Source organism: Mastomys coucha, unplaced genomic scaffold, assembly GCF_008632895.1.
Source record: "Mastomys coucha isolate ucsf_1 unplaced genomic scaffold, UCSF_Mcou_1 pScaffold16, whole genome shotgun sequence".
In the NCBI taxonomy this organism is placed as follows: Eukaryota; Metazoa; Chordata; class Mammalia; order Rodentia; family Muridae; genus Mastomys; species Mastomys coucha.
The window spans coordinates 47820602-47836165 of record NW_022196898.1 but is presented as its reverse complement, the minus strand read 5'-3'; the positions used below and the strand labels follow the sequence as shown (position 1 = coordinate 47836165).

The 15564-nt window shown below is 43.0% G+C and overlaps 1 protein-coding gene across 1 annotated transcript in view; it reads right to left on the bottom strand.

The window, feature by feature from the left end:
• The window catches only part of Spag17 (sperm associated antigen 17), a 219822-nt gene that overhangs the window by 181144 nt on the left and 23114 nt on the right, over positions 1 to 15564 (bottom strand). The window contains exons 2-3 of the mRNA XM_031374969.1: positions 3340 to 3480; positions 2689 to 2775 (exon numbers count right to left, since the gene is read on the bottom strand). Of these exons, the coding sequence (XP_031230829.1) occupies positions 2689 to 2775; positions 3340 to 3480 (228 nt within the window). The remainder of the gene's footprint in view (positions 1 to 2688; positions 2776 to 3339; positions 3481 to 15564) is intronic.

Below are 15564 nucleotides of genomic sequence, written 5' to 3'. Positions count from 1 at the left end.
TCTGCTCCATTGTGTACTGTCCAGATAATGGTTGTACATACAATGCCAGTGTTTGGCAAAACTTATCAGTATATAATATCTGTAAATACACTTTCATGTGCATTCATATCCTTAAAACATATCCTTTATTATCCTTAAATAATCCTTAGGTGTGGAGATGCTGCTATGCTCAGGACAGGATCATCTCCATCCTCAGTAGTGGGTGGTAAGAACAATAAATAATAGCCAGCACTTCTGAGATTATACATGATTATTCTCTTCACATTCCTATATGAATGCCTGGAATGGTTCCTACGAGATCAGGACATGGTTTTCAAAGCAAGAAGGTGAATGAACAGAGGATCTGACAGAGTTACATTAGCAGAAAACTAAGCAGGATTTCAAAGGACTATGGCTTATAAATAAAGATGCTCATGTATACAGATTCATGGCTAGATGAAATTTTAACATTTCAGGGGAAATTACACAATCTCAAATGAGTCTGTGTGTATACAATGCCAAACCATTGGAATGAAACCTTGAGCGAATCACTCAGGAATGTGGGCTTTTCTAGTACAGGCATTGCAAGTCTCCATTGGAAATATGTAATATGGTTCTGACCTGTTCTGCTGCTCCTGGGTAAATGTCACTCTAATGGGGTCTTGCTTTAACTCCTAGCTACTAACCAAACACAGACTAACAACCTAGGGAGTCAAACGGGTTAACTCTGTTTAAAGCAAGAAAGACAAGACTCTGGTTTAAAATCAAGGAGAATATCCTACAAGTAGAAATGAACTAGATGCAATTATACTTTGTCTTTATGGTATTTTAAAGCTCTTAATCCAAAATGGAGATCTAGAAGGAAACAAGACTCATGAACTCCCCCAAGGCCAAGTTACTTTATTATACGACCCCTTCTCCCAGTGGCCAAGGTTCCTTGGAATAGAAAATGCAAGACTTCCTAGTTACATTCTCAAAAGCTTGTTTGCAGAGGTTTCCTATTTGCTACAGACCTTGCACGCAGAAATAGACCCATGAGCAGGCTGTCCGCTTGGCGCAAATGTCCAGAGGCTCCAGAAGACTCTTGCTTCTCAGCCTCTTTCTATGGCCACTTACGCTTCCTGCTCCTCACAGGCATGGATCACGCCTTTTCAGTTGTGAGATGAGAAATGCAAATGTAGCTCTCTCCAGATGTGACCTGTCCTAGGCCAGTGGTGACCAGGAGCCTGTGCTTGCTTTATGCTCTTTGTCATTCTTGTTCCAGTGATTGATGGTAATGAATTTCTGGTGTCTCTAAGGCCCGATCTCTGTGGTGCTCCACCCTGCCTTCCTTTTTCCTTCTGGAACCATTCAGAAAACCAAGTGTGGGAGGCTTCTTGCCCAAATGCTCCAGTGGAAGAATGTGGGGGAGCCAGATGTGAGAGGGACCTCCCCTGAGTGAAGAATATGCAACCAAGAGCCCTAGCACATGTTGAAGAGGGATGGCTTTCTAAGCAAACCCTGGATTTGTAGCATTGTGCTATCCCACATCCAAGTCAAAATGCCTGTCCAGATTAAACGTCAAAACTGCCCTGTTATCATCTCTGTGTTTTACTGGGTATCTTTGAAGAAGAAAGAATCCTTTGGGGGCCTAATTGATGCCAGGCCTGATACTTGGACATGGATTTTCATGACCACTTCAGAAGGAAAAAACCCCACTATTTTAAATCCAGGTATCACATAATGTTTCAACTGGTGAGCACACATTCAGAACATTGTAAGAAAAGATGGGAGGTGTGTAATTTGACTGTGCTAGCAGAGTTAGTTTGCTAAAACATAGAGAGTAGTGTGGCAAGAACTAATGCTAAGACATTTGCAATACTGTCAGCTACCAACAACTACATTGAAACTTGCTCAGACAGTACGCAGGCTTCCTACAGAGGCCACTATGGAATCACTCAAGACTCAGAGCATGAGAAAAATTTATTAGTCACCAACAATATGAAGTACAAACAAGTTTGTTTTTGAAAAGTGCTTACATACTCATGGTCTAGGTCTGCATGGCCATAAAATAGTGACTAATAAAGTGTATGTGATATTGTAATTAATCACTGGATTTTTAGATCTCTTGAAAGCCCTAAGTTAGATATTAATGAGGTAGGGTGAGAAGAAATCCTTTCTCACTGAGCCTGAGTTGTAAGCCTTTTTGCACGGGTACACGGGCACACGGGCTGAGCTCTTGCATCAAGCAACTGCTGGTAATAGAGTGTGCCTCCAGTCTGAGGAAAATCACAAGTTCTACATTGATTAAAGTGAGATGTAAACTGTGCACAAAATTTGCTCGCTGCTTGAAAATCACTTCAGCTGAAGGTTCTTTCTTTCCTGTTTCTCCCAAGGAGCTCACACTAATAATGGCTCCCTCTAATACCATCGCATATTCAGTAATTACCCCAGGAAAGTACAAGCCAGTGTTATGGTATGTAAGTACTCATGATTCCTGCTTTTTAATTGGGAAGAATAATAGTGTAAATAATCTACGTAAGTCTATTCTTGAAGGTGTATTTGTAGAGTGTGTCTGTGTCTGTGTATTATGAGGAACAAACATAATCAATGGGCAGGGGAAATATACTTTAAAAGCTGAGTTAATTTTTTTTAAGTATCATACCGGACTCTAGTTTTTATGCCTGGACATTACAAAGGTCTCTTTGACAGACACGGTCATTCACTCACCTCATAATGTAGTGGTAAACTGCCCGTTGTGGGCTTTTTTCCCTTTTTAGCTGTAGTGCCTCCAGTAAGTGACTGTATTTCATCCATCTGCAACAAAGGTGAATTAACTTGTAATGAGTGAAAGATTAAAGGGACACACAGATCTGTGAAACTTCCTAATGTGAATTAAATTAAGCCACAAGGGAACTTAGCAAGAGGTATTTATAACCTCTCGTTAGGGTGCTGGTACCTTCACGTGTTTGTGCCATCTGACAGCTCTTCTCCAATACCCTCATCTCCCTCTGACTTGAGTCAGCTTGGATTCTCTATAGACATCATATTTCAATTAGTCATGTGCCTTATTTAGCCTACTCTTTCATTATTATCTAACCCCGTACTAAATAATTCCTTAGAGACCTTCGCATGGTGCCTGGAATGTTTACTGCAATCTTTGTCAATGGGATGAGGTTTGAATGGACTGCGTTGATGAAAAGGTTAGTCCTTCCAAATGAAACACTTTACATTGATCCTCAGGATTTGCGTACTTAAAGTAATCCATCACAACTAACAAAGTAGTCCAGGATATGTTCACTGTTGCATATTCTAACATTTCAACCCACAAACTTAAGGAAGGATGACTTTGGATATACTGAGGCAGAAAGGGACAGGTACCTGCTGCAGAATGTCTTTCCATGACACAATACTGAAGAGTTTCCGCTGAGGGAGCTGGACAGCCAGGTTGAGGGCCTGAATGAGAAGCTGATCCTCAATTCGGTTCCCAACCACGAAGGCGATGGAGGCCTTCCAATCATTCTGTTACAGGAGCAGACAGAGTTAGTTGCTAAGTGTTCTTCCCTGGGTAGTGTTGTGTCAAAGGCTCTCACTGAAAACCCGGACACAGTTCCTATTTTACTTAAGGACAGCGTTGACCTTGGAATACACGAAAGATTTATCAAAGGAGCCACAAGGCGGCAGTATTGTGCCAAATTTCATGCAACTCGACTGCAACCAGTTTTCTTAAGAAACCAGGAAAACAGGTTCTGAAGGTTTATATCCCAGTAAAATGTTGCTCCCCCCACCCCTGCCCCCAAAGTTTGCATTTGCAATTAATATATGATTCATATGCCACAAATGTATATTAAAAATCAGTCTCAAAATAGTAACTAGCCATTGTTTCATTTCCTGATCCTTTCTTTAGACAGCGACTATAAATAGTGTTCGTTTTTATAAGAAATTCAAACAGTAATTGGTAAACGTTGGGTGAGACTGAGAGAGTTGCTAGTGAGAACCAGCAAACACCTTCTCCTCTTACTGCAACAAGAATACGACTGCTAATTCGCAGAAGGATTCTTCCCACATCTAGGAAGAAGGCTAAAATATTATTCTTGGACATGGAATTTTGTCTCAAACAATTTAAAAAAACAAGTTACTAAAGACAAGGATCTCATCTGGTGATTCCTTTATATCTGTTTATATAATTTGTATTGGGAGACAGGAGGACTGTGTGCATTTACCCCTAGCCCTCACCACCTCCTGGTGTTTGCAAGGAGGCTGGTTTCTGTTTCTGAGCAGAAGCAGATGCAATGGGGAGGTAGGACCAGCACCCATGACAAAGACACTGTGGAAGAAGGATGAAAATTAAGGTAGGCACCCCAGCCACATGACCTCAGGCCTCAGTGTCTTCCTGTACAAAATAAAATAGCAGAACATGGCAATAGCAAAGCTACCCTCTAGCGCACTGGTTCTCAACCTGTGGGGTGCAACCCCTTTCTGGGTCCAATGACCTTTTCCCAGGTGTTGCCCAAGACCATCAGAAAACACAGATCTTTACATGCCAAGTCATAGGAGTAGCAACATTACAGTTATGAAGTAGCAACGAAAGTAATTTTAGGGTTGGGGTCACCACAGCATGAGGAACTGTATTAAAGGGTCACAGCATTAGGAAGGTTGAGAGCCACTTGCTATAGCTGCCTCTAGAGGTCTGACATCAACAGAGTAAATCTTACTTGTGGCAGCTGCCAAAAGACTAGAAGTTGGGCAGTTGTGGCACATGCCTTTAGTCCCAGCACTTGGGAGGCAGAGGCAGGGGGATTTCTGAGTTCGAGGCCAGCCAGGAAAAAAAAAAAGAGTGGAAGTCTTCATGCAGTTTTGTTGTTGTGTAATTTTGTGCGGCTCTTTTGTATTCTGCTCTGTTCATAATCAGGCAGATGTCAGAACAGAATCCAGGTGGGAGGAGGGGCACAGGGTCCATTCTTTCTTGACATCTAACAGGAGCTATCTGCAGCATTGCTTTCTGCAGCATTGCTGTCTGCAGTGTTTCTCCACGGAAACTGACTATATAGCAAGATCCACCCAGTGTCCAGTGTTATCGGGAGAACATAATCACATATGGAAATAGAATAACATGTGCTTTACTTACAATGTGCTAAGTTTGCATGCATGGAGGAAGGCATGCCTTTGTTTTAAACTCTGGTGTTAAGTTCAAAACAATCTTTATATATGTATATATACAATATTTTTTTAATTTTCTGGTTCTAAAATGTAAGTATGATATTTTAACAAATTGTTTAGAAAAGAATTAAGGAATTTTTTTTTCAGAGCTGAGGACTGAACCCAGAGCCTCTTGCACTTGCTAGGCAAGTGCTCTTCCAGGAAGCTAAATCCCCAGCTCCAAGAATTAAGGGATTTTATTGCCACAAATTGACCTTCCTTGCACCTTCCTCACCACTCCCACCAAAGCCGCATCTACAGAGAGAGCTGAAGGAGGAAAGTCTCTTCCGTTCTCACAGAAAAATACTCATTGCTTCTGGGTAGGCTGTGTGTTAAAATTTCAGCAATGCCAACTGCTCCCCACTCCCCTCTTCTCCATGCAAGTTCCTTTGCCAATATTTGAAATCTAATGGTGACAAAGGCTTGTCTCTCAGTTCTTTTAAAGACAGTTCCAGAAGAGGGTGCTGTAGCCCATCACCTACCTACCCATTAGGATCCAGTGTCAAGGGCAGATGTTCACCATTCCAGACAAGAAGAAAGAGGGGAAGCAGAGGAAGGAACTAACAATTACTGTGGATCTGCCATGTGCCGGGCACATGTTGCCTCCACACAACCCCTAAGTGACTCCGTGAAATAGGCACACCGGTATACTTTAGATGGAAAAGTAGGTCCAGGAGTTCAGCACCTTGATTAAGATAATTTTGGCAGAAAACCATCTTGGGATTATACTGAAAGCTGACGAATCCGATTGTTTCAGGACAGTTCTGAGAGAGAGTCATTAGAGTCAGAGTGACATTACCAAGAAGTTACTAATTGATGAAGATTTATGGTACTTGTAAAAGTATATGGTGCCTTCAGAAATGACTTATACTCAACCCTTAAAACACTGTAAATCATATTAAAAAATGGTGTTTTACAGAGGCTGAGAAGTAAAGGGGATCCTCCACATTCCCCTCTTCGGAACCTCAGTGCTCTGGGCTTTATAAACAAACAAGTTCACTTTCCTTTTTTAATCCATGGCCCTACATGTTGAAACTTTAGCTGTTCCCTGGTGTCACACTGAGAGCATTCATCTAAGCTAGAGCAGGGACACTCTCCCCATTTGAGAGGGTCCGAGAAGTCTACCCGTGGCCCTGTTTCCACTCACACACTGGGCCTTCAAAAGCTGCCTCCACATTGATTCTGCCCCATGAAGCAGGATCCATGAAGAATGTTCTTAGAGCTACAGTTTCATGTCTAAGGATGGCCTGGGCCCCAGGAAACGTGAGTTGGCCTGGTCAGGCAGTCAGAGCGTGGAGAATGCCCATAGGAAAGGCTGCACAAACTCCTTCCTGCAGCAGGGGGCAGCGGGATGCTAGGAAATGCGCCCAGCTGAATGGAGGACACCCAAATAAAGGTGACTCTAAAACATCCTTCTAGGGCTCTCTGTTAGCATTCCAGGAGAACTGCAGGATCCAAATCTACCAACAAGGACTGCTTTAAAAATAGGACGTTGTTTTAGGAAAAAACGGGAGACAAACACGATCTGGTAAAATATTCTTAAAAAGAAACAAAACAAAACAAAGAAACAAAAAACCAAAAAATCCCTCTCCACTTAAATCCCACTTCAACATCAGGCTAAACAGAGTCCTTAGATTTAAGTTCACAAGGAAGTCAGAGAAATAAGATAAAATAAGAACAAAAATACTGACCTGAGAGAGGGGGATGGCAGTGTCATGCCACAGCCAAGAGAACGTGCTTGTGAGTATGGTAGTATTCCTACCTGGAGGAGAGTTTGAGACAGTTCAGAAAGCTTGAGTGTACTTAACAGGAGCTGAGAAATGAAAACCGCCCACTTTAGGAAACACAGTGGCTGTGTATTTTTAGTGGGGGAGAGAGGGGGCTTTTTTTTTCTGGCATACCCCAACACCTTGACAATGAAGGTGGCTCTCTCTGCTACCTGGAGCTGTGTGTGACACAGACAATGCTGTGTGATTGATAAAGTTGGTCAAAGGTGGAACGAAACCATGTATGGACACAATCCATTACCTTCTATTTGCTTAACCAGTCTTACCTAATTTGAAGCTCGGCAGGAGGGCGTCTCAACCCAAACACTTACATGTAGTCTCTAAGGCAAGAAAGCATTCAGTCCATGCAGGGAGCCTGGCCAGCTCACAGTCTCCGGTCTCACAGACATGGGGTACATTTAGAAATATTTTTCTTTCGTATATTAAAAATTCTCCAAATTTCACTAAGCATTCCATATTCTAATGTGATTCTAACAACTCTTTCACTAGCAAGTGAGACACAGCCACTGGACAATGGAGCTGTGACTTAGCAGCTCCTCCATTAGCAGGAGCAGTCAGCTGATACCAGAAAGACAAGGGAAGGCTGCCTTAGTGGTGGCCTTCTAGAGCACTCTCTGGGAGGAGGTCTCCATGGGCCTCTACCCAGAACTGACCTGAGAACCTTTAATAGGCAAAGACCTAAGAGCCTTAGTAAAAATTGAAGAAGCTGGGGTTTGCTGAGAGCCATTTAATACAAAAGATCAATGCTCAGCTGGAAGGAAACCTTTCTGTCCTGTAGATTTCCCACCTACCCCCGAATGGACAGGATTTGTGAATGTCTTTCTCATGCTAGGGTTTTTTTTTTCTTTCAAAGGAAGATTTGGCTCTCCCTCAGCAGAAGAGTGTTAGTGTGGGCTTCTGGCCAGGAGAAGAAATATTTTCATTACCTCAAACTGGCTGCTACAGTTGTATCTGTTAAGAAGGAATTTTTTAACTGTAAACTAAGTTGAAAGTTGAGGTTCAACAATGGGCACGTCGCACAATGAACAAGTACAATACTAAAGGCCATGACATGATTTTACCTGACTCTCCTTATTAAGCAAGTATTTATTAGAGACCCTCTTCTAATTACATAGCCTTCATAATTTCTCAGAAAACTTAGTTTGATACATTAGTGTACACTGCAATGAGGAATCCTTATTTAGGAAACAGGTCATTCGGCTGTCATATTTTCACAATAGAAAATAGACAGAAATTGTACTGTATATACTAGTACCCTTGCAGTGCCTGCCATGAACAGGAAATAGAGTCAAACTCTATGTAAAGACATGGGGATGCATTTGGACACTCTGAGGACTTTGACTCTTGGAATCATAAAGTGTGAGAAAGGAGCACACCGGGTATTTATCTGTCGGGTACACATTCTGAAGTCCTTCAGTCTCCAAGAACAAAACACATTGGACCTGACCTGGCGTGAGTCATACCAGGGGTCAGTTACAAGGATTTGGGACCTGGTGATACATGCTTCCTGAGAGCGACTCGGTTAGGCACCTGATGCAGGAGGAAGTAGGCTGCTCAAGACACACAAATGGCACTAAGTACAAAGCCAGTCTGTCTCCCTTCCCTCCTTGCTCTTTCCCATGACTCATCAAAATGATGTCCTGGCTCCTCTTCCCTTCATCTGCCGCAAAGAGGCCACAAGTTCTGCGAGTTGAAATTCTATAAGCTTTAGTCCTTGTGAAAGAACACGAAGGTGCAGCAGGGGGAGAGAGGGCGTGTCTCAAGGAAGCAGCTCACCACACTAGCTGTCCAGGCCCAGAGTTCAGTAGAGAGATGCATGGAAGCTGCCCTGGCAGCAGTACCACCTCCCATTCATGTTAGTCTGTGCTCTCTATCCAGGGGTACACGGGAGCCAATGGCCTCCACTCTCTTCAGCAACATCCAGCTTCAAAGAGTCTGTGCCTGCCACAGAGGTAGTGTCATAATTGGTGAATGCTACATACCAGGGCGTTCTACCTGGAAGCGGGCTGTTGGTCATTTCCCAGCAGCATCCTAGGATGAGCTGAATGGGTAAAGCTGACTTAGAGGATGTTTTGATTGAAGAGGCCATGGCTATCTCTGAGAAAGAACTGAGAGTACAAAGGAGCTTATTGCTGTGGCTCACTTACAGCTCCCTCACCCCCCTAAGCATCCTGTAGCATGGCAGGATGGATCACTGAGCTTATGTTAGCCCAGGTACAACTCAATCTTAAGTATTTTTAAGTAGAGGATAAGCTATATACAGAGGAACCCCTGTGAGAGAAGCTGGGGGCAACCCACTCTGTGGCTCTCCTTCCCTCCTATCCACTCCTCTCTCTCTCTTCTCACTCTAGTATCTACAAATTAAGGCCACTGCCAGGCAGCCCTTTCCACAGGTGAAGAGACATTCTTGGGATGAACACTGGTGCACGGTGATTAAGAGTCCCAGTTTGGAAGGCAGCATGGTTTGATTAGGACTGTGGCAGACTAAGCTGTTGAGGCCTTGGTAAATGACCCAACATTGCTGTTTTCCATGTAGAAATAAAGACAGCAATGACAAGATGTACCTCTCTGGGTTGCTAAAAAGACTGAGTAAAAATAAAGAGTCTACTGAGACCATTCTCTAGCAATAAATAAGCATGGCCGATATCATGAATATTAATGGGGTGTAGCTTCTGCTCTTAGATTCATTGTCCTGACATGGATGCTTCAGACACAGTGAACTTACAGTTGATTCAAGGAAAAACAATATCAGAATATCAATATTAGCATTATCAAAATCAAATGCTGATTTGAATGATAGTTTGTAAGATAATTTTCTTTTTGAAAATAATAAAGGTGACATGACTCTAAAATAATGTTTCCCTGGAAGAGAGTGCCTAGGTTTCTCTCTCTCTCTCTCTCTCTCTCTCTCTCTCTCTCTCTCTCTCACACACACACACACACACACACACAGTATCTAGAATACTCAAGATATGCTCATTTGGAGAGCTGTGGGAAGAGAACATTAGACTGTGGCAGGAGAAACCTTTCTATCAATTTGGATATTGTATAAATCCTCAGAAATACTAGACAACATCAACCACAACCACAACCACAACCACAACACAACACAATGCACTGCAGATAAATGAGGCGGCTTCAAGCTCTAGATGTTGGTTTCATCAGGAGGCAGCAAGTGCTCAGACAACCACGTTGAAGAAGTGTTCCCCAGAGATCTTCTCACTAGAAGTGAGATCTGCTTCCATGCTTCAAAAGTGCAAATGGGTCCATTGTTTGCAGGGGAGCAGCACATATTAAGCTGGTTAATTTTTGTGGCTCTAGATATAAAACACAGATGTCCATTCAGGGCTAGTTCTTAAGAACAAAAAGAGAGGGAAGTTTCTGGCCTGGGGCTGAATTCTGGCTCCACCACGCCTTCAAGGTGTAATGAAGTTTACCACCTATTAGACTCGGGGTCCTAAGGGTTGATTTGCTAATTACATAAGTAAATAAACCCCATGACTCTATTGCCGGGACCACTTTATTTTTCTTCAGGGTACTCACATATTAAAAAGGATTCCCAGAATTCCTGGATTCGTTCAGAGGGCCCCTTGCTACCGGTGGTCTTTTCTGCAACAGGAAAGGTTCTAGGACATGCCACCTAGCCTGCTTCATATTCATCCCACTTACCATATAACAGCTTCCCATAAATGCTTCTTGAACTCGGTGGCCAAAACCACACACTAAAGAGAACTTTTACACATGCTTGGTGCGGAGAGGCTGACTGAGTGTGTGCTGTTCTATCAGCCGCTGCTCTTGGCACTGTGGAATGAACTAGGCCTCCGAGACACTGAGATATGAGTTAGAGAGTGAGTGAGCGCCTTTGATGTCTCGACAAAGTTGTGAATGTCTGATTCTCAGTAATGAGAACTCGGCAGCCTACAAATAGCTGTACTGTGCGTGTGCTCAGTGGCTGGCTGCTTTCTCTTGTCTTCGTCAATGTTAAACATGATCTCTAAAATTAGTGAAGTGCTGCTGGGAGGGCACATTGCTCAAGTGGTATCCGATTCTGCCTTGCCATCTTTTACCCAAATGGCCTTGTGCTAATCTTTAAGGCTGTTTCCTTATTATGGAAAAAAAAAAGTAGACACAATAATGCAGCCTTCAAAGGAAGGTGCTGGGCTCAGATGGACAAATAGTGTAGCATCATTTTGTACATTGTCGGGGACTGTATCTGATCAGGATCTACAAGGGAAGTGGCTGACTTCCCAAAGGAAGTTCTCCAGACCTGGGCTAGAGGAGATGCTTGCTTCTGTGATTCTAACTTCAGACATAATCTTAGGATCCTCATCAGATGATTTAGCCTCTGGCTTAGGCTGCCTGGTTGTTGTCGTTTTTTTGTTGTTTTGTTTTGTTTTTGTTTTGTTTCATTTTTCAGAGTCCTTGGCCCATCCCAGCAATCTAGCACATGAGCCTAATTCAGTTTTGCTCCATGCACCAGAGAGTTTTAAGGCAGCTATTAAAACACCACATGGAAAAGCTTTGCAGGGAATTCTGCTCTGCAGAGAAACCACAGAAACCACGACACACCTTCACTCTCTCCCCGCCCCCACCAGTTGGCTACAATTACAGCTCCATTATGCTGAAGCTCTCCAACCAGTTTTATTGCTTGGAGCAAAATTCGAGGTCCAAAGTGAACTTCAGAACATAAAAAGTAAGGCAGGCTCCGAAAAAGAAACAAGTTTCTTTGGCTTTTCAAACAACAAATATTACATATCAGAGACATTCTTCAGCCAGAGGAGACCGGGGAGGGCCAAACAGAGTCCTACTAATTGCTCCACAAATGTAAAATTGGAATCAGGGACTCAACCCAAAGAAAGGGCTCTCTTTTCATCAGCACACATTGAAAGCGATGCTCTTTCATCAACTCCTTCCTCGGGCTCTGGGCCTTCTTCTCCTTCCCTCAGATCCCCTCAAGGTTGAATCACTACCTTCCACGTTAAAACTTCTGACAGATTCCCAAGATGCAATTGTACCCTGTGTAGCTAGTTCTTTCCTCTACTTGCCCAGCCTCCCACCTCATCTGAAATGTTGCTTATTCACTAAGCTTTGTATGGTGTTCTGTGCCTTTACAAGAGGGTTACCCAGAGGAAGCAAAGCAAATACTGTTCTCCTTGATGAGCCATACTGGCAGTCCTCAAAGCTGCTACTTAGTTAATGGTCACAGAAAATCCATGTTCTTGCAATTAGTGCAAGGGTCTCCTCCACCCTCCAGCATATGATTTGCTACAAGAAAACTGATCATGATTAATTCTTCCATCTCTCTGAATGAAGACACAACACCCCAGGTTACTTCTGACAAACCCAAGGGTCCAAGAAAGTCTGGTCACAAAGTCTATCCTATTATATCCAATTCAGTGAAATCTCCAACAAATGACAGTATTTTGAAGACAAAACTGCAGTTCCTACTATTTTTGAGCCAGATAGAAATGCTTTGCCTATGTATGCGTTCTGTTTGTAGATCTAAAAATACAGGTCTCCAGATTACACTGTGAGACAGAAGGGCCAAGGGTAGTTCTAGAACATCTGGAATGGTGAATTTTTGTCAAAGAAACGGGGACAGATGGGGTGTCTTTAACTTTCCTAAGGGTTAAATGTATGGAGAAAATGTATAGAGACCTATCTTGGGCAACAATAAGAGGCCACTGAGGTCACTGAGTTGGTTTCTTGCCTCAATTCAACAAAAATCAAATTAACAGTTTAGTCCAATGAGCCCTTACTAAATGTGGCTGATGGAACAAACCACAGGGAATACACAAACATAACCAAGACTGCAGCCTGCAAGTAAGCAAGCGATGCCTGTATCTCAGCACATGGGTGGCTTAGCCTAATCCCTTGCTTGGCCAGCTTATCAAGGGAGATAGGATTCTCTGTTCCTCTTCAGAGCTGTTGTAGGTGGCCATCCTGACTTCTCCAGCTTCTTGGGATCCAGGGTTTGAGGAGGTCATCAAGAGGCAGATTTTTCTTTAAGTGGGGAAACTGGGGTAGGACTCCAAATTGACAGTCAAGGTCAATCAATCTCGGTGGGATGGCAGCCCTCCCACCAGTCTCAGTGGTGGTTGGCAGTATGCATGAGTGCCTAATGAAATCCTTAAGCCCTCTCTTCCGAGAGTGCTTGAGAGTTTTTCAGGGCTCAGCTCAACTATCCTTTTAAAAACTCTTCTGTGAGACAGATTAAAAGAGGCAAGCATGAGGCAAGGTGGGGTTGAAGGTGGAGGAGTCAGGGACACACACAGGCAGGGCAATTGGGTCACTTGGGACCTTAGCAGGAACAGTTCCAACCACTGGAACTGTTTCTGGCTCATTCTTCCCTCCTCACACCCGCATAACTCACACATCTCCTTTACAACATGAGCCTCAGTTATGGCCCATGTAACAAAACAATGATCATGATAACTCTCAAGCCCTAGATCTGCTGTGGTTGTTAATTTTCTCCAATTACACAGGTACACGGGCTCCATTTATTGGCTATATCAGGGTAGTAACTCATGATAATTATTCCTTTCCTATTGGTTCCCTAACAGAGCTCTTACAATAGCTCTTTCAAAGGTGTAATAGGAAGAACACTGGACAGAGTAAAGGAAACCCCTGACTGTTAGTCCTGATTCCAGCCATAGGGTTTTGGAAAAGATATTTGAATATTCATAACCTGACCTATGAGAAATAATAATGCTTTCATCAGAGCCACTCATTTCATTCATTCATTCTTTCATTCATTCAGCTAAGATCCATTGAGGAATGATCAACACTGAAATGGACTTTGAAATAGAGTGGGTAGCCTAAGGTACCAAACCTCATTCAGCCACAGACTCTGGATGGTGAAAAGCTGCTCTATGTTCAAACATTTCATACCTAGAAATCAGTGTATGAATCTTCCATATTGGTTATTACATTACTCATGATAATTTATTCATTCATACTATTTGCTAGGAGGGCACTTATGGTGGCATGACCTTAGAAATGAAAGCTGTAAAGATAATCACACAAAAACAAAGCTACACATAAACTGATGGAGTATCTATCTACTTATCTGTCTGTCTGTCTGTCTATCTATCTATCTATCTATCTATCTATCTATCTATCTATCTATCTATCTATCTGGATAGAACTTAAAACACAATGCCGAATGAAATCCAACCACAGAACTGGTTAGTAGCATGTGAGAGTACCCGTGCCCCAGTTCACCTTTTCACCCTCTGTGTCTAGGACAATACTTCTAGCTTAGGGGTCTCAGAGTAACTATTACTTATTAGTTGAATCATATCCTGAGCACTGTAGGTTTTTATTTGTGAGTCTACACAAGTAGACTCAGGCTGAGAGGATATGCGCTGGACTCTGCTGTCTTTAGTTACAGTTGCCTACAAGAGCATGGGTAGGAGTTATTTACTGGAGCATGGGTAACCTACAGTGGTTACACCACTGATGAAGGTGGTACCCTATTCCAGCACCATTAACTGTCAACATCCGTGAAAAAATGTTGCTAGGCTCAGCCTTGTGCAAGTAGCTGTAGCTGCAGTGAACTCCTGAGTGTGGCAGTGTTGCTGTGTTCAGATGAACTGGTTACGGAGGTCTGCCCAACCTCAGGTTCTTGCTATCTCTCTGCCTCCCCGAGCCTTGGCTGCCAAGGGGGTAATAGGTATGTTCTGTTGCCTGCCATGCGCAGTACACAGTCACTCTTTTTCTGCACTTGGAGCAGTTGCTAGACTGTGCTTTTGACTTGGTATGAAGACTTCTACTCACATGCTCTCCCATCTTCTCCAAATCAACATGCCTACAATGGACTCCTTTACTTCCGTCATTGCCCTCAAATAGCACAACATGAACGTCTGCCCCTCACACCACAAAGAGTAAAAAGCATGCAGCTGATTCTACTAAATTAGTTTCTCAACTTTCTATGTCTCTAGCCATCACAGCTTCTGATCCTTCCCCTCATTTTCTTGGGTGTCCAACCAATGACTTCTCTCCCCACTGAAACTGCACCTTCCCTTTTACTTAATTATTTGTATGCATTTTAATTGAAATAAAATTATATCACTTTTGCCCTTTCTTTTTCTCCCTCCAGGCCCTCCGGAATGTCTCCACAGATCTCTGCCTTGCTGAGCCAAGTCTCTTTCTTCAGCATGCCCTTGTTAGGTGAAACACATGCTACAATTGTACCTTTTCACCTGAGCACTCTAGTCCACTGTGGCCATGCCTGCCTCTGAAGCAGTTGCCAGTTCCTCCCCAGCAATGTAGCACGCACATTGTGCTCAGCACCTCAGTGAGTGTGTGTCTGAAAGCTTAGATTGCATGAGGATTGTGCTTGCCAAAGCATGGATAATCTGAATTGTATGCCCTGCCTTAACTCAGTGATTCAGACTGAGAACTTGTATTTGACCAATATGTTCCTGAGTGAACACAGTGTTTCTGGACCAAGGATCAGACTGTTAGAACCACTTGTGCCTCTTTTTTTCTTCCAGATGTAATGTCTGGGTCCAGGAATTCTACATTGTTCTTCTTCCCATTGACCTCCCCTTTCTACATAGCCAAGTAGTCAATAGAACATTAATTTAAAAGGAAAGAAATAATGTTTCTAATTGGA